Raw genomic sequence first — 17751 nt, 5'->3', positions numbered from 1 at the left:
AGCAAGAAGCGGGGGATCCCCCGGAGAAGGTCCCCGAAGCTCCGTCCCGGGAGAGGGGGGTGACCTCAGCCCGACTCTCCTTGCCGGGAGAGGGCGATGTCCTTGGCAAGCAGCTTTTCTTTTCTTGGGTGTGTGCGTTTTCCTTTCTAAAGAAAGGAGCCGCGAACATACAGATGCGGGCAAGCAAGTTTTATTTAAGAGCGTGGACAAATATTTGGCCACGCGGGGCTCAGGGGATGGGGACGGAAAGGCAAACACAGCCAGGGCAGGTTTCGTGGTTATTGCGGGCTGGGGTTGCAGTGTGTAGGGCTCTGGAGAGACAGGCACCGCACATGGGCAGCGGAAACAATGATTTTCACCAGCGGCAGCGCGTTCATGGAATTACTTTGTAATTCGGGTCCTCTTGAAAACAAAAGAGCGCGTTGAACGCGTGCATCAACACAAGAGCACACAGCTGTTCTGTTCAAAACCTCGAAAAACCCTTAGGCTACAAAAGGACAGCTCATCTCAGGCTCCTCACCCTCCTTGTGGTTCCAATAGCTGGTTAAATCAAGCTGTTGGTGAGTGCCTCTCTAGGCTGCATTCTACCTTACATCAAACCGCCAGCTGTGCTGAAAAGCAAAGCCTGAACAGAAATCCGGGATATATATTATCAGGATCTGCTGAGGGGTAATTATTTCTTGTTAATTGGAGGTAGGTCTGCTTCATTTCTTAGACTTGAATGTTGAAAAGCCATTTCCTACTTTGAGAACTGACAAGTTTCAGGTGAGAAAAGTGCTAATTGGACTATGAGTGTAATAATCATATGGCTGTATTGCATTTAAAATCCAGTAAGAACTACTACAGAGGGAGATTGCCTTGGTCTTATTTGAAGTCAAAGATTAGTGTTGGTGAGTAGAAACTGTCACTGGTGCTAGCAGAGTTCTTGGTCCTTATAAAAAAGGAGTTTATCCCTCTGAGGTGGGAGGGGAGCAGAATGGACAAGAAATTTGCTGCTGTCATCCATTTCACATTTAGGCAGTCAGCTCTCTGAAAGCAGCTGTGGTGAGCTGAGTAGGTGCTGACTTAGTCTTGAGAGGGTTTCTTTTTCAGAGAATTGCCCTCCCTCTGCCATGCTGCAGTAGCTGTCACCAATGCTGACCTGGATTGCCGTGGCACTCCCTGCTTTATTTTCACCCTGAGATGGCTCTCTGAGCTTAGGCTCAGCTGCAGTTTCTTCCCCAGGATTGAAAGCAACAGTCCTCTGCTCTCCAGCCTCAGGGAGCCCAGGATTTTCCCAGCTTTTTCACCCAGCAAAGCAAACAGCTGAGCCACATAGGTAACCAGATAGGATGGCAGCAGTAGTGTCCTCAAGACGTTAAAGGTCTGGAGCAACAGGGAGCCAAAATTCCAGGTGAGAGAAGAAAGCAAGGAGCACAGCAGCTGGGAAAGAAAAGCAAGGACAGAATTGTCACTGCAATGATGTCACTGGAAGAGGTTCCATTTTCAGTGGGATATACAGGATTTTGAAAGGACCACTGCTCTGTTCCCTTCCCTCACCCACCCAACACAACCAACAAATGTCATGTTCTAGAAGAGATAAGCTGTGAGTTCAAGTCAATAGCTTGACTTGCATATGAGGAATTCTAGGAGAACCAAATGGTACCCTAGACAAGACCAAGCTCATTGTTAGCTTTGAAAAACTACGAAATTAATGAATGTTAAATAAATTGTTACTACACTGATTTGGTACTGCCTTGGTGGTGTTAATGGTCTTAAAAATGCTTTGGAGGTATTGCTGATGCCACAGTAAAGCTCATCTTCAGGATGTGTTAGTCAAATAATTGCAGCAGTTTCAGATGATTCCAGTCCTTGGCTAGTCCAGCCTAACCAAGGTTAGCACTCCAGCAGAACTGTTGGAAGGAAACCTGAGTGAATACCTCAGTTGCTGCAATTCAAAAATCCCAGCAATGTAACTGAGCAGACAGGACTGGGAATAGTGACAGTGGAGGCACAGAGCAGCTTTCCCTTGTGAGCCCCTTCTGCAAAGGAACAGACAGTCAAGGCACAGGGAAAGAGAAGGCACACCAGACATGAAGCTCTTCCACCACTTGAAATTTATCTGTTGGGATTTCTGTAAAGCCTAAAAGGATTAGGGTTGTTGTGTTTGCAAAGAGACTTCTGGCCTCAGTTCTTACTGAGCAAGTGAAGTACATCTTATTCTCAGTCACATGCTCCACTGTAAGAAATCTGAAGCAACTTTTAAGAGTATGCAATATCAGCCATAAATACTCAGGAGAGCTTCTACACAAGGTTGAGTTAAACTTCTTATCTTAGAGGAATAAGTAGCAAATTTTGCCATTTTAAAAACAGGCCTTTTAAAATATGCATATGTACCTTTAAATATATATACACACATATTCATGATAGTCATTCTGCACAATTTTATGTTACCTTTACCTCGTCTACAACAGGAGTCATCACAAATAGGGAAGGTAGAAAATATAACCTCCTGTTAGTTATTAACCAGGCAGAAACCAATCTTGGGGCTTTGTCTTGCCAAGAGGCCTCTGGGTCAGGCAGAGGTGAAAAGAGTCAGAGCTGAGGCACAAAAGCAGTAGATTTGCAAGGAGGCAGCCTGCTCCCACTACTCACCATCAGGATGTTATAGAAAATGCTCTTTTCAGCATGGGAATACCTTATCTTTTGCCTCTGGGACCAGCTGTTTGAGGTCACAGCAAGAAAACTTTGATTTTGGCTTATTGGGTTTGAGCTCAGATAAGCAGGCTTGGGCCTCAGCCTTGCCACAGTTCCACTGGATTGTGACTCCTCTTGCATCTCTGTACTGGATAAATCATTCTGGTTTTCCTCCTCTGTTAGGTCATCTTCAGAGTCAGAATCAGGCTGATCAGGAGATTCTTCCTTGATCTTTTCTGTGCTGGGCATCTGTGCTAGAAGCAGGTTTAAAAAGAACATGTAAAACACCTGTATGTGACTTTTTTCCATGGCTGCAAGACTCCATTTCATCTAGGAGCTGGACAAAGTTCTTCTGAACTTTTCCCAGCTGAAATAAAGAATTTTCAAACCAGACTAGACAACAAAAGGCCTTTACAAGTGTTTAATTTTAACTAATTAGCTCTTAATCAGCAATTATATTAAAGGAGGAGCTGAAACAGTATGTTTTTAGTTGTGCTTGCTATAAACTAGCATAAAAGAAGTAGATATGACTGAATTAGGAAGGTATTAAAAAGAGTACATTTATTTTTATAATGGAGAAAAGCTTTAATGTTCTTATTCTGTAAATATGCTGGTATGTAAAAATTTAGTAATGTGTCTAGTCTTACTGGTTAAAATGGAATTTAGAACATTTGTGGAAACAGTTGAAGGCCTGGTGCTAACAGCAGTCACTACAGGGCCAGAAATTGTGAATGTAAATGTAGCAAGAATAACCTGAAAAATCTCCTTCTGAAGATCATGAGAATTATTCTGTCCAGACAAAGCCTGAGACACAGCTATGTAAAATATATATTTTGCCACTGATTTTGAACTTTCTCATTTGGGATTAGATTTTTTTCTCCAGCATTAGAGCACAGTAGCAAGGCTTTATCCTCACGAGTGCAACAACAAGCTTATTGTTAGTCTAAACCAAAGCCTGTTATTGGTTGCTGACATGGTAGAAGAAAGAATCAGAGATAGATTGGAAAAACAAACTGGAAAATACATAAATAAATGAAAATGCATGACCTGCTCCCCTCAAAACTTTCTATCAGTCTCAACATAAAATAATTCCTTACCAGATCCCCCAATAAAACCTTCGCACCCTCCCAAAAAGGAGAAGTGCAGGAGGCCAGAATTTAAAGTGCACAGAATTAGAGGATTAGGCTTGCTTTCTGGGAGACTTTTGAAATAGAAACCTATAAAAATTACTTGTCCTTTGTCTTTCTTAAATCAAATTACTGCCGGAAAAAAAGGGTGTAAGTAGCAGCTTGGTTGTTTTATAAGCATTTTAAACAGAAAAGCAGAATAATTTGTTTGGTTTTTCTACATGCTACCTCCAGTATTAACAAACCTTTAGCCTCCTCCTGTGACAAGTGGCATTAACCTAAAAATAGGCAGCAGAGTGCTCTAGAGAGGAAATTAACCTCATGCAGCAGCATTTTAGCTGATCAGCTGCTGAACTTACCTTCATTGAGCAGCACCTGCAGCCAGATAATGACGATGACCAGCAGCATTACAAATGGCAAACAGAACCAGAAGAAGAGCAGAGGAAAGGTCAGCTCGTTCACCAGAGGAACCAGGGGGTACCTCATGGCTTGCTTCAGGTTACACTAAGTTTAGAACAGCCCTGCTGCTCCCCTTCCTAACCACCTCTTAATAACTCTCATTGCAGCGCTGGTGATCACAAGAAGGGGAGTGATAAATCAGCAAAGGGGACAGCCCCGTGCTGGGGAGGGAGCACCGGGGATTAACAGGGGATAAGAACCACCTGAGAAAGGCCAATCAGGTCAGGTGCTTTCTTCAGCTGCTATTTAAAGGATAAATACAGCTAGGAGGCTTATGTTCAAACTGTAGTTATAGTTCTTGTCTTTGGATACAAGAGAGGTAACCAAGTGCTTCAGCCACTTTGAGACTGAGCAGCCAAGGTTGCCCCTGAGTATAGAACAGATTCAACCTTCCAGAGAGGTGTAGAGGATGAGCAGCTACACAATACTCCTCCTGTGCTCTTATTCAATGTAGAGCACAAGTATGCCCCATATAGACTCTATTTTTAGCCTACTCTGTATATCCTCATCTATTAGTTAATCCTTTAGGGAAATAAACCTTTATATTTTAATTGCCCTTCTGTCTCCCTTCCCCCCCAAGAAAGGCAACTAGCACATTTCATAGGATGAGTGTTGATAAAAGTATTGCTTAAGAGTAAAGGAATTCAGTAGTGATCTAAGAAGGAACCAGATATGGGACTTGATAATTTGATATTCATCCTGCTGTGTGTTTCTCCTTCAATAAAATGAAGCCATAATCTACTGCTTACCTTACAGAGGGTTGTTTGGTTAGATTAATTGTTTGTGTAGCTCTCAGGAGAAGAGAGCAGTGATGTAAATTTACGTTACAAATGATTGCCTGCATTTAATGTTCTTGCTCCTGTGTGTTTATGTAGCAACAGCCCCTTGAAATGAGTCTTTTAATCCCAAGATCTAAATGAACTCTGCAAATTCGTATTAATTCACATTAATAACACCTTTGCATGATAAAAGAAAGCTATTAGTCTGCTTTGTGCATTGGGTAAACAAGTGAGAAAAGCCATTAATGCCCTGAGCTTCAAGGATGCTTCAATATTTGAGTCCCCATTTCACACAGTGGGGGTGGCAGGCTGGGGGCACCTCTGGAAATCAGGCTGTTGATAGTTTGTCTACGGTGCTGAGAGGGGTGGAAAGGAGCAGAAGCTGTGATCTGTTTAATTTTAATGATGAATTTTGTCTCTCAGTCACATCACGGGAAGCCCTTGGAGTCCATGCTGGTTCTCACTGAGCTGAGCCAGCCTGGGATGTCCTTGTTGCCATGGCAGGATGGATCCCAGCCTAGAACCCCACCTCCCCAGGGAATGGGGGCTGAGATAAAGGGGAAAGGCCCTCCCCATTCCCTGCATTGCAGAGGGGCTGGTGGCACAGGAATAGCAGATGCCTGGGCTGTGTCAGTGACCTCCTGGGAGAGTGGCACAGCCCAGGGCTGTGGGGTCTCACCTCCACACGAGCCACAGCCATCAGGGAGGTTTCACAGCCAAGTTTAAAGGGCAGGGGGGCCCTGTGTGAAGGGCAGCAGGGGTACAGCCCAGCTCCAGGCTGATGGTCATGCACACAAAATTGGATTTGTTACCTGGTGTGCAACAAGCCAATAACGGCACAGAGAGACATTGTTTATTTCAGAGCTGCCCCAGCCTGGGTGCTCAGAGGTATTTCACAAATCCAGCACACAGCCATGGACTTTCCCTGCTGTTATTCACACACAGAAATTCAGAGTTAGTGACTTTCAAGCATAGCCCCTCTGTCAGGAGTGGTTAGTAAGTTCCATGCAAGTTTCATCAGCCCAGCCAGTTTCTGAGCATTCTCAGGGCAAGGGTCTTTTCCTGTGTTCTAATGAACATGTTCAGCTCTAGGACACACGGGCCTTGAGTGTTTTGCCAAGTTAGCATTATATAGACATACATCAACATCTTCATTTGTCACATCCTTAAAGCTTGTTAGCTTCAGGATGTCCTTGGCTAAGGGACACTGCTGCCCCCTGTTCCACTGGTAAGGTCTCCTTTCTTGCTCTCTAGGATTGAAACCCACAAAGGTTTACATCAAAGAACATCCTGATCTAAGATAACCTTGGCAGGCTCCATCCTGGGGGTGCTGGTGGACGGTGCCTGACCATGAGCCAGGTGTGCCCAGGGTCAGTGTCCAGGAATACTGTGGCCAGCAGCACCAGAAGGGATCCCTGCCCTGTGCTGGGCACTGGTGAGGTCACCTGGAGCCCTGTGCCCAGCCCTGGGCCCCTGAGCTCAGGAAGGACAATACCCAGGGCTGGATGAGGCTCTGAGCTAGCTGACATGGCTTGTCTCAGGTCGAGTTGGACTCTATGATCTCAGAAGCATTTTCCAACCCAGATGATCCTGTAAGGGACGCCAGCAGGTCAGAGCAGACTGCTGTCCCCCTCTGCTCTAGTGAGACCCCACCTCTCACTGCACACAGCACCTAGATGGAGATGGAATTGTTGGAGCAAGCCCTGAGGAGGCCACGAAGCTGCTGGGGGACTGGAGCACCTCGAGACAGCTGGGAGAGCCGGGGCTGCCCAACCTGCAGAAGAGAAGGCTGTGTGGAGACCTCATGGCACATGTCCAGGCTGTGAAGGAGCTCCAGGGGAGCTGGGCAGTGACTCTTCCTCAGGAGCTGCAGTGACAGGACAAGGGGGAATGGGTACAAACTGAAAGAGGGGAAATGTAGGTTCAATACTAGGAAGAAATCCTTCCTGTGAAGGTGGGGAGGCCCTGGCACAGAGTGCCCGGAGAAGCTGTGTCTGCTCCATCCCTGGCAGTGTCCAAGGCCAGGCTGCACATTGAGGCTTGCTGGGACAGCGGAAGGTGTCCCCGCCATGGCAGAGGGATGGAATGGGACCTGTTAAGGTTCATTCTATGACTCTGTGCTGTGTTGCTCGCTTCCCGTCCCACCGATTAGTCCCCTCTCCTGCTGGTTAGGCCTGGAAGCGCACAAAGATCTCACATTACGGAACACGCCCATTCAAAATAACCTCGGTCCCGGCAGGGCCCCGCGCCCCGGAACCCCCGTGCGGGCCCGCGTTCCCGGCCGGACGCGGGCGGGAGGCGCGCCCGCCATGGCGGCGCCCGCGCGGGTGTTCGCGTTCCGGGACGCGCGCTGGGCCCCGGACCCGGTGCTGGAGCCGAGCCCGGCCGTGCGCAGCCCGCAGCCCGCGCCGCTGGTCATCGACAACGGCTCCTTCCAGACGCGGGCGGGATGGGCCTGCCCCGAGCCCTCCGTCCCCGCCGAGCCGCTGCTGCGGTTCCGCTCGCTGGCGGCGCGGAGCCGCGGGGCCCGCGGCGGGGCGGGCGCCGAGACGCAGGTGGGGAACGACCTGGGCAGCCCCGAGCCGCTGCGCTGGCTGCTGCGCTCGCCCTTCGACCGCAACGTGCCCGTGCAGCTGGAGCTGCAGGAGCTGCTCTTCGACCACGTCTTCCAGCGCCTCGGCGTCTCCTCGCAGGTACCGCCGAGCCCGTGTGGTCCCGGCAGGGTTTGGGCTGCGAGGGGCCTCGCTGCTTCCCCTGCCGTGGGCATGTGTTACTGTGGACGGGGTTAGGGAGCGCTGAAAGGACGCAGAGCGTGGCACTGCATGGTGTGAGAGAGCAAATTATTGAAGGAAGGCATGTCTTTGAATAAGACACTTCGTGAAAAACAACACACAGACAGTTCACTGGTCAGAGAAGGAGACACCTCTTGTCCCAGGCTTTCTCACGGATCCAGCAGGTGTTTTGTTATGATTCTTCCTGTCATGCTTGCAGGTAGAGAAAGAGCCTCTAGCTTGGGGAAAATCCTAGCTGAGGCTGAGAAGGCCAGACGGGAAAAATCCTTTAAGATTTTCCCTGGGCCTGTAATGGGCACAGGCATGGACTGCCTCCACTGCAGCAGGAAGCACGGGTTTCCATGCAGCCTGGCCTGGGACACTTCTGGGGATGAGGCAGCCACAACTTCCCTGTGCCCCCTCACAGGGAGGAATCTTTACTTAGTACCTAATCTAAACTCAATTAAATTTACTGCTAGGCAATGCTCTTACTGCTCGTGCTTACTGACCTCCTGCAAACCCAGCTGTGGTGAGAGTTACTTCTCAGACCACGGAGCCCTTTGCCTGCATGACAACACCAGTTTGAAAGCTTTACCCAGAGTGGAACTGAACTTCTACTGCTTTTCACTCACTTCCTCATTGCATAGATTTTGGTTACTTAGACTTTTAATAACTTCTATATGCCATTAAAAGTCCATTCCCCTCCACCATTATGAGTTTATCCTTTGATTGAATTAACATATTTTTTACTCCCTTAAACACTAGATATAATATGACTTTCATGATTAATACCCTGCACATAAAGTGTTTTCTCATGCCTGTTTTGGAGGAGTTTTTTGCTGATGCTTATAAGGAACAGCAGAGATAACTAACCCTGGATTTTCCCTTCATACTTTTGTTACTGTACTTTCCCCTTGTCTCTCCCAGGGTTGTGTGGATCACCCAATTGTTCTGACAGAAGCAGTTTGCAATCCTCTGTACTCAAGGCAAATGATGTCTGAGCTCCTCTTCGAATGCTACCAAGTGCCAAAAGTGTCCTATGGCGTGGACAGCCTGTACAGTTTTTATCACAACAGAAGGCAGAACTGGCCCTGCAGTGGTTTGGTGATATCCTCAGGCTACCAGTGCACACACATTTTGCCAGTGCTAGAAGGAAGGTAAGTTCTGGGTGAATTAGCTCCAGTGCAGCCCCTGGATTTTCAAGTGATGCAAATACCTATTCCTCCAGCTCTGCACTATTAACTCTTGTATTATTTTATACTGATGAGTTAAAACCAGGTCTGCAGATTTTGCTGAGTTCTGTTGAGTTTTGAATTGAAGAAGCAGTGCAGCTCTTGTAAATGTTGTGTTTTAGTTGCTAATTGTGCTTTAATGTGTACTTTCAAAGGCAAAAAGGGGATATGTGCTCCAAGTGAAACTGGGCATTAGAAAACATGCTTCAGGTTTTAAAGCAGCTTTGGGACAAAGTGAAGGGCTCTGTGTGTGAGACTTCTGCAATACCTGAGGCTTTTATCATTCTGGTTATTCTGCTACATTGCTCTACTTTCTCTTTTTTAGTCCTTACTGCTGGACATGGCTTTGTTATATCTGGTAACTGCTTCGTATTTTCAAGGTTTACACTTGTCCAACCACAAAGTATTACAAAGGTTTAAAAACTACTTTTAGCACCACTATCCCATTACTTCTCTTGTTAGAACAGAACATCTCCTTGCTGTAGCCAAAATTATTTAATATTTGGGGTATTTTTAAAAAGCAGAACAGTCTGTCAGAATAAAAAAGTGAAGACAGCAGTGATTGTGCTGTTACCTGAGAAAAGCAGGTGTGTTAGATTCTCTGGTGACTGAACCTTGAAACACGTGAAAGAAACAACATGTTTCATGGGAAAGCAGGAGCTGTGTTTGATTTCCTGGGAGCTCCCCCAGTCTGAGCTGTGCCTGTTGGCCCTTGCAGGCTGGATGCCAAGAACTGCAAGCGCATTAACCTGGGGGGGTGCCAGGCTGCCGTGTACCTGCAGCGGCTGCTGCAGCTGAAATACCCCGGGCACTTCGCTGCCATCACGCTGAGCCGCATGGAGGAGATCCTGCACGAGCACAGCTACATCGCCCAGGACTACACAGAAGGTAACACAGCCTCATTCACCACAGCTAGTGCTCACCTGGAGTCAGGGAAGAATCAGAGTGTAGGGATTAAATTAAAGCCTTTGAATCAATTGAAGTGTGCTAAGTTACTCACACATAAAGTATAAGTGTAAGTTTAAGTAAGTAAGTCAATAAGTAAATTTTAGTATGAGCTCTAATGCTTTTAGTAAGTGAAAGGTTCAGATACTAAAGTAGAAGTGTGAATTTTAGTAAAAAATATTTTTAGTAGAGGCTCCAGGACCATCGTTGTAGACAGTGCTTAGACATAATAGAGCTATAGTAAGAATATTGCTTACATTTTTCAGATAGAACAAGATAGGTTGTATGAGTAGTCTATAGGCAACCTAGTGTATTAAAAAACTAGAATTCTAATAGGTTAAGGAGTGGTGGTTTGAAATTGTCTTAGCTTGTTGGAAAGATTCTATAGAAAAGTATGTATTAGAAAGAGTTGGTTCTTTTTCCCATTTGCTTTTTGCCATTTGCCTTTTGCCATTACTTTTTGCTATTGCTTTCTGCCATTGCTTTTCTGCTTGCTTTTTAAGACTGATATGCTTCTGCAATAAATAACCTTTTAGCAACTATTAGCTGCTTTGCTCATTTAAAATAACCCAACAAAGTTGGTGCCCAGAGCACCAGAGATTCTTAACCTCACACTCACCCACACTTAGTCTGTCCTTTTACCCCTTCTTTCAAAGTTTTCTCAAATTCTTTCGGAGATACTCTACTTCTGTTTTGTTTTCATTGTGGTAACCTGCCTCATGTTTAACAGTGGTTTAATATTTAAAATTAAGATAGGAATAAAATTTAACTACTACTACTACTACAAAAATCTGTATTGGTTCAAATTTCTCCAGTGAATAAAAATTGTGATGGTTTTCAGCAGAAAAGAATTTAAGATGAGCTTATTGTTTCCTTTATATATAAACAAAACCTCTAAGTTGGTTAGGATTTCTGTGTTTTATATCTGCTTTAAGATTTCCAAAGTTGCACAGGGTGTTTCTCATGACTTTGTGTGAATTAAATAAGTTCTAGAATTTCCATGGCAAATGTCATCTGAAGTGCTTCCTGAAGAAAAGTGTTTTTTTAAAATATGTCACTTGTGAATGAGCCTTCCTTAGAAATGTACGAGAGCTCTCCCTCCCCTTGGGCAGAGACTCCAGTGTGCACATGCACTTTGTAGTACTCGGTGTTTCCTGGAGGTCAGAGCACTCAGAGCTGCCTGCACTGGGTGTGTGACCTGCAGGCAGTGCTCAGAGGGGACAGCCAAGCTTGGGAACAGCTGCCAAGAGGTGACAAAATTCTGTGCTTGCACTATTTTTGCCTTCTTCCCTCACCTTTCATCCTTCACGCGGGGTGTGCGCAGCACACGAATCCTTGCTGAAGTTCCTTTGCTTCCCCAATGCCCAGAGCTGCAGAAGTGGCGGTGCCCAGAGTACTACGAGAACAACGTGCACAAGATGCAGCTGCCTTTCTCCAACAAGCTGCTGGGCAGCACTGTGGCATCTGAGGAGAAGCAGGAGAAGAGGCAGCAGCAGCTGCGGCGCCTGCAGGAGCTCAATGCGCGGCGGCGCGAGGAGAAGCTGCAGCTGGACCAGGAGAGGCTGGACAGGCTGCTCTATGTGCAGGTAATGAAGGCAGAGTGTCAGTGGGGCAGCTTGGGAGGAGGGCAGGCTGCCCTCAGAGCTTGGTCAGGTCACACATCGTGGTAAAGAAGCTGTGACTGTCGTGGGTGTTCTCTGATAGGGGCTTGCCAAGGTTACTTGTGAGATAACAGAGGTTATTGGTGCAGCACTTCTGGGAAATGTTTCAAATGCTGTCAAAGTGTGCACATCACAGTCTCTAGTCATGCAAGCAGAGTGCCTGTACATCACTGCTGAGTGCTGTGATTGCCCTGAATTGTTCATCACAGCTAACTCTGTTCTGTCCACAGGAACTTTTAGAAGATGGTCAGATGGATCAGTTCCACAAAGCTTTGGTGGAGCTGAACATGGACTCTGCAGAAGAACTTCAGTCTTACATCAACAAATTGAGTCTGTCTGTTGAGCAAACAAAGCAGAAGATCCTACAGTCAGAAGTCAATATTGAAGTAGATGTTGTGGACAGCAAGCCAGAGGTAGGATGTTTTCATCAAGTTAATCCTCATTTTATCTCTGAAGGAATTAAACTTCTGTGCTTGAAAATGTGTCCCTTCAGCCTTCCATTGATGAACTGAGCTTTTTCTTTAACACACTGCAAGTCATTATTAAGTTGGCAACTGCTTCTCTCTTTTCAGAGAGAAGGTCCTGAGACAATCATCCTTAATCTTCATTAGCCTTCTATTAAAGATACAGAGGAACCCATCCATCTTTTAGTTAAAAACAGCATTTGTTTTCCTTTCTGTTCTCCCTTTTCAGGTGCAGAGAACTTTATGGTAAACAACCAACCTTGCCTTCATTGTAGCTGTCTGGTTTTGGTACATTTAAGCAACATGTTCTGTTTTGGTTCATTAATGAAAGATTAATTACTACACTTGGGTGTTGGAGTTGTCTCAAAGGTGAGAAGCTCCTTGTGTGCTTTGCCAGACTAACACAGGACCCAGCACACAGCAGCTGCTGCCAAGAGGTGCTCTAAGGCTGGTTGTGCATGTGCTTTTAATTGACTTTCAGGTCACATAAGACAGAACTTTTTAGCTTTATCAGCCTCTGTTAAGGGAAAGGGTAGAGAAAAAAAAGCCAGAACATTGAAGCATAGAGGAGAGATCCTTGTCTAGGTTAGCCACAGAGAAACTGTGGCTAGCTCATCCCTGGAAGTGTTCAAGGCCAGCTTGGAGCAACCTGGTCTAGTGGAAGGTGTCCCTGCCCATGGCAGGGTGGAACTGGATGAGCCTCTGTGTGTGATTATCAGTGCAAGATTCAGAATGACTGTGCTTCAGCAAAATTCAGGGAGATGATGGGCTTGTCATTGTGGTGAAGAACCTTTCTGCCTTAAGAGATGATGTTCTAGAAAAAAGAGAATTGAAAGATTAGCAGTTACCTGTGATTTTTCTCAGGGACTGTGCCTAAATTCCAACATCTTCCACACCCCTGCTCTTTGCTAGGTGCAATCTCAGACCTCAGAATGAATCCACAAGCTTTGTTATTTGGTGTGTGCCTTGAGAGAGCCCTTAGAATTATCACAAAATCCCTTTGTAAGACCAGGTGTTCAGCTGAGTTCTGTGAATCTTTCTGGTTTTGTCTTTTTCCTTTTTTATAACATATAAAAAGAAATGCATTTAACAGGACTTCATGAGACTACATGTTTTTGCTGTAACAATGAACACTTCTAAACTTCAGTTTGAGTATTTCAGTTTGGTTAAGTAGATATAAAAAGGTACTTAAGAATGTTTGAAGGATGTAATTTTAACTCATCCTGGCATTGCAACAAATGTTTCAAGTTTAAAATAAAGCAAATATTTAGCAACAAAATCCCAGAGGTAACACTGTAACAAAAAAATGAAGATAATTTAAAAGCTGCTGCTACCTCACAGCAGGAGTCTTGTAAGATTTTGAGTGATGCTTTTCATTAGGAAAGAGCTTCAGGTCTGTGTAAAATAAAAGAAGGTTTGGTGGATCCTGTGAACAAATAGTAGACAGTTGAAACTCTCAAAAATTGTGTAGTGTCTTTGTAGGTAGCAAATATTTGTCTTCCAGTCCCACACAAGCAAAATAGGGAATTTAATGGTAATTATAGAGCAGTTAGAGATGCTGGGAGGGCACCAGGTTTTAAACAGTATAAAAAGCTATTTTACTAAGTTTTAAGGTTGTTATGCTTAGGACATGGCTGCCTGAGATCCTGGCAGTCAGCCTGGTGACTGAGGCCTGGATTTCTGAGCTGGCAGTGGGATAAATTTATTGGAAGTGTTTGATTTTTGTGCTTTTGCATGAATGTCTGTTCTCTGTTTCCTGGCCATTTATGCTTTCAGGCATGTTAAAGAGTTGAGATTTGAGAAAACTGAGTCTTCCAGTCATGTCACCAGAACTGAAATCACACCTGAGCTAACCTACCATAACATGCTTGCTCTGTTTCCAGACTCCTGACTTGGATCCACTGGGCAGTGAACAGTCCCTGGAGGATGTGGAAAGTATTAATGAGTTTGAACCTTTATTTGCTGAGGAGCAGCCTGAAGTTGAGAAGCCTGTTGCTGCAGTGCAGGTTTGGTTTCTATATTTACACCTTGTGCCAGGGGTTTGCATCCCAGTTGTCCAGCCAGTCTGCTGACATTTCTCATGCAAACATTGTTTGCCTGCTCTTGTAGAGATGCTGAAACCACCTGAACAGGACATTAAGAGAGAAATCCTGGCTGGTGGTTTAGGAAGAGAATTCCCTCTTGGCTCACTCTGCAGGCAGTGCTGTGTTATTAATGGAAGAAAGTTCTGTCAAGTGTTTTTGCCTGTGATCCATAGCCTGATATCCCAGTGGACACAACTTTCAACTTGTGAGGTTGAGCCTTAGTGGCTCCAAGCAGAATAAATTATCAGAAAGCTCTAGCTCTCCTGACCTTTTGGAACCTTTAACATAGTGCTGTTTCTCTGTGGGACCATTACCTTCTTGGTTTTTGTACAGAATTGTTTGGAAACGTTGCTTATTCTAGAATATACACATATATATATATATATACATATATATATATAATTATTCTAGAATGTTGCTGTTCTTTAACATAATTCCCCACTACTTCTCACTGTTTTTAAAGCCCGTGTTTAACCTGGCAGAGTACCACCAGCTTTTCCTTGGCACTGAAAGAATCAGGGCTCCAGAGATTGTCTTCCAACCCTCCCTGATAGGAGAGGACCAGGCTGGTATAGCAGAAACCATGCAATATGTCCTTGAGAGGTGAGTTTACAGAACTATTTCCTTCAGAAAAGCTATTCTTCATTTGATACCAGCTTTTGAAATGCTGAGGGTTTAGCAATAATTTGAGAAAATGTGTTGAATAGTTCTTTTTGGTGGGGTTGAGCATTGCAGATTAGATATGTCTTCCTGAAAGCCACATGTAGCTCTGCTTGTTTTAAATCAGTGAGTCTACAAAGTTTTTTGATCAATAACCTCATCAATAGGAAAATTTTTGAGCACACAACCTCCAATATATGTGTTTTTGTATATACAGCTGCTGCTAAATTAATGTATTATTGATGTTTTAAAACATGCACAAAAAATAGGAATTAAAAAATAATGAGATAAAGGTGAAATAAACACCTACTAAATGACACCTACACCTACTAACACCTACTAATACTAATTAAATGTATTTATCAATTTATTTTCCTGCACCCCACTGGATTGTTTTGCACAAACTCCACTTTAGAGATGCCTGGTCTGTCTCATTATTGAGGGAAATAACAAATGCTTGCAAGAGTGAGCAAGTCTCTGGTTTGGGAAACCAAAACTTAAAGTTAAGATACAGGCATACCTGCTGGACATTTCCAGACACATTAGCACTGATGAAATATCACCCCTGAACTGTATGAACATAGGAGATCACATTTTCTGAAAGCTAAGAATTCCAGCCCTAGAAAGAAATCCAGTTGTTGATTTATGGCATACTGCCTGCTTTCAGGATTTTTTTCTGCCACCCCCTTAATTTCCAGGAAACAAACTAAGTTTTTCATGCTAGGAAAATGAAGTTTCTCAAAGTGAATCCTGGGTCAAAGTATTCCCCACAGCTGTGCCAGTTCATGGAGCAGATGTCCTTGAGAAGGGCTGAAGCTGTTCTTGTTCTTCACAGGTACTCAAAGGAACAACAGGCTATCCTTGTCCAGAATGTTTTCCTCACTGGTGGAAATACCATGTACCCTGGACTGAAAGCCAGAGTCCAGAAGGAGCTCCTGGAAATGAGGCCATTTCAGTCATCCTTTCAGGTGTGTGTATTGCCATGATGTTTATTGAACAGCCTGTTCTTCTGTGTTCAGATGTAATCAGCTGAGGTGCAGAGCAGGGATGGGTTTTAAGAGAGGGTTTTAAGGCAAGACTCTGCAAACAGCTTTATGACCTGAGAAGGTGCAGGTTAAGCAAAGATTCAGTTCCTCTTTGTGCAGACAGCATAATGAGCATAATGGGAAAAGGAAAGTCTGCTTCTGCTGAAGGACCATGCACACAAAAACATGTTTGGCTGGAAATTTGATTGCTTAGGAATTGATAACAAGGTGAAAACACACTTGAACCCATTTCTAACATTACTCTTTCTGAGAAACACTGAGTAATCAGCTCAAATTTCTAAATTCAGTTGTTTGTCTCATATACCATTGCAACCAGGGTAAAAAGGGCTTCCCTTTCCTGTGCTGAATTGACATTGTTGTTGTGTTTTCCTTCCATCCAGGTTCACCTTGCTTCCAGCCCCGTCTTGGATGCCTGGTACGGGGCGAGGGACTGGGCACTGGAGCACATGAGCCGTGAGGAAGGCTGGATAAGCAGGAAGGACTATGAGGAGAAAGGAGGGGAGTACCTCAAGGAGCACTGTGCTTCCAATGTCTATGTCCCCATCCGCCTGCCCAAGCAGGCCCCGCGGGCAGCAGAGGCTCCCAGCCGAGCCTCGGGCACGGGGAACCCCAGCGAGCAGCCTTAGCCCTGTCCTTGGCCCCGCGGCGCTGCGGGGAGAGCTCCCGGTGTGCGGGGAGGAGCCTCAGCTCTCCCGGTGTGCGGGGAGGACGCCTCAGTTCTCCCGGTGTGCGGGGAGGAGCCTCAGTGCTCCCGGTGTGCGGGGAGAGCTCCCGGTGTGCGGGGAGGAGCCTCAGTGCTCCCGGTGTGCGGGGAGAGCTCCCGGTGTGCGGCAGGGCGGAGCCTCAGTGCTCCCGGCTGCTCGGGGCGCTGGGATCCCCTCCAGCTCCTTGGCCAAGGAGGATGGGACACTGGAGCACTCAGTCGTGCTCACACACAGCAGCTCGTGGAGAGGAGAACTCCTCTCAGAGACTGTCGTAGTAAGGCTCAGGGCTTTTGGAGAGTGTGTGTTTTACAGCTTTTTAAAATTAAATAAAATGTCCTGGTTTTACATGGTTTTTCGGCAGCTGGGCTGTACCAAGCCAGGCAGCCCAGCAGGTGTCCCCCTTGCCCGTGTCACAGTCGTCTGTCGGGACATGTCAGGTCGTGCTGCAGGACACCAGGGGGGCTGAGCTCAGCCCTGCCTCCCCAGGCTCGTGTTCCATCTCCTTCCTGCTGAACCACCACCAGTAACCAGTGGGTACTTCTTGTCTCCATCGATAGCAGAGATATTGAAGTGGTTGAAACTGTAGAGCTGGGCACATAAGGGCACAACCAGCCCTCCAAGGGGACAGTGTAGAGGACACTGCCCAGCCCTGTGCTGCCCTGGAGAGGTTCTGCTGGCTGAGCAGGGCAGCTCTGTGATGGGACTTTTTGATCAAAAGTTGGAGCAATAAAGCAAAGCTTTTTGATTTTACCACTAACTTCTCTGTTTCAGTGATTTCACCTCTTTAGAGCTATGAGGATGGATTTGATTGGCTGTACCTTGCTTAAAAACACAGGTTTGCAGCCAGGACCCTTGGTCCTGCTGTACAATATGTTCCAGCTTGAATTTGCCTGGGGATTCAGCTGTCACACTGAACAATTTGTTGCTTTCCCAAAAGAATGATCCGTACTGAGTGGTGAACCCAAACCTGAGGAGTCTTCAGCACTTTGGCAAAAGCTGGCAAAGGCAAGGTGATAGGGGAAACATCCAGACTATAAGTGATATAAAGAAGGTGTAGAGGTGGTGATTTGGTGTCCCCAAGGGCTGCACAGCATCAAGGTAAGTTGTCACCTGGCAGATTCAAAGCAAAGAACATGAGAAACT

The 17751-nt window shown here is 45.7% G+C and overlaps 1 protein-coding gene across 1 annotated transcript; it reads left to right on the top strand.

Annotated features, from left to right (window-relative positions):
• Positions 1–7309: 7309 nt before the first annotated feature.
• ACTR5 (actin related protein 5) lies at positions 7310–17358 on the top strand. The gene is made up of 9 exons (XM_056507619.1): positions 7310–7734; positions 8740–8969; positions 9763–9932; positions 11358–11575; positions 11881–12063; positions 13998–14120; positions 14662–14801; positions 15694–15826; positions 16285–17358. The coding sequence occupies exons 1-9, from the start codon at positions 7351–7353 to the stop codon at positions 16528–16530; spliced, it is 1827 nt and encodes a 608-aa protein (XP_056363594.1). The 5' UTR covers positions 7310–7350; the 3' UTR covers positions 16531–17358.
• The last annotated feature ends 393 nt before the right edge of the window (positions 17359–17751 follow it).

Source organism: Oenanthe melanoleuca, chromosome 20 (assembly GCF_029582105.1).
Source record: "Oenanthe melanoleuca isolate GR-GAL-2019-014 chromosome 20, OMel1.0, whole genome shotgun sequence".
In the NCBI taxonomy this organism is placed as follows: domain Eukaryota; kingdom Metazoa; phylum Chordata; class Aves; order Passeriformes; family Muscicapidae; genus Oenanthe; species Oenanthe melanoleuca.
Note: the sequence above shows the minus strand (reverse complement) of the source record. Positions and strands in the feature narration are given on the sequence as shown.

What these genes read in the sequence shown, in the direction of transcription:
- ACTR5 (XM_056507619.1), top strand. Translation starts at nt 7,351, where the DNA reads ATGGCGGCGCCCGCGCGGGTGTTCGCGTTCCGGGACGCGCGCTGGGCC. An exon ending in TTGCCAGTGCTAGAAGGAAG is followed by an intron (nt 8,970 to 9,762) that starts GTAAGTTCTGGG and finishes TGGCCCTTGCAG; the next exon opens with GCTGGATGCCAAGAACTGCA. An exon ending in ATGCAATATGTCCTTGAGAG is followed by an intron (nt 14,802 to 15,693) that starts GTGAGTTTACAG and finishes TGTTCTTCACAG; the next exon opens with GTACTCAAAGGAACAACAGG.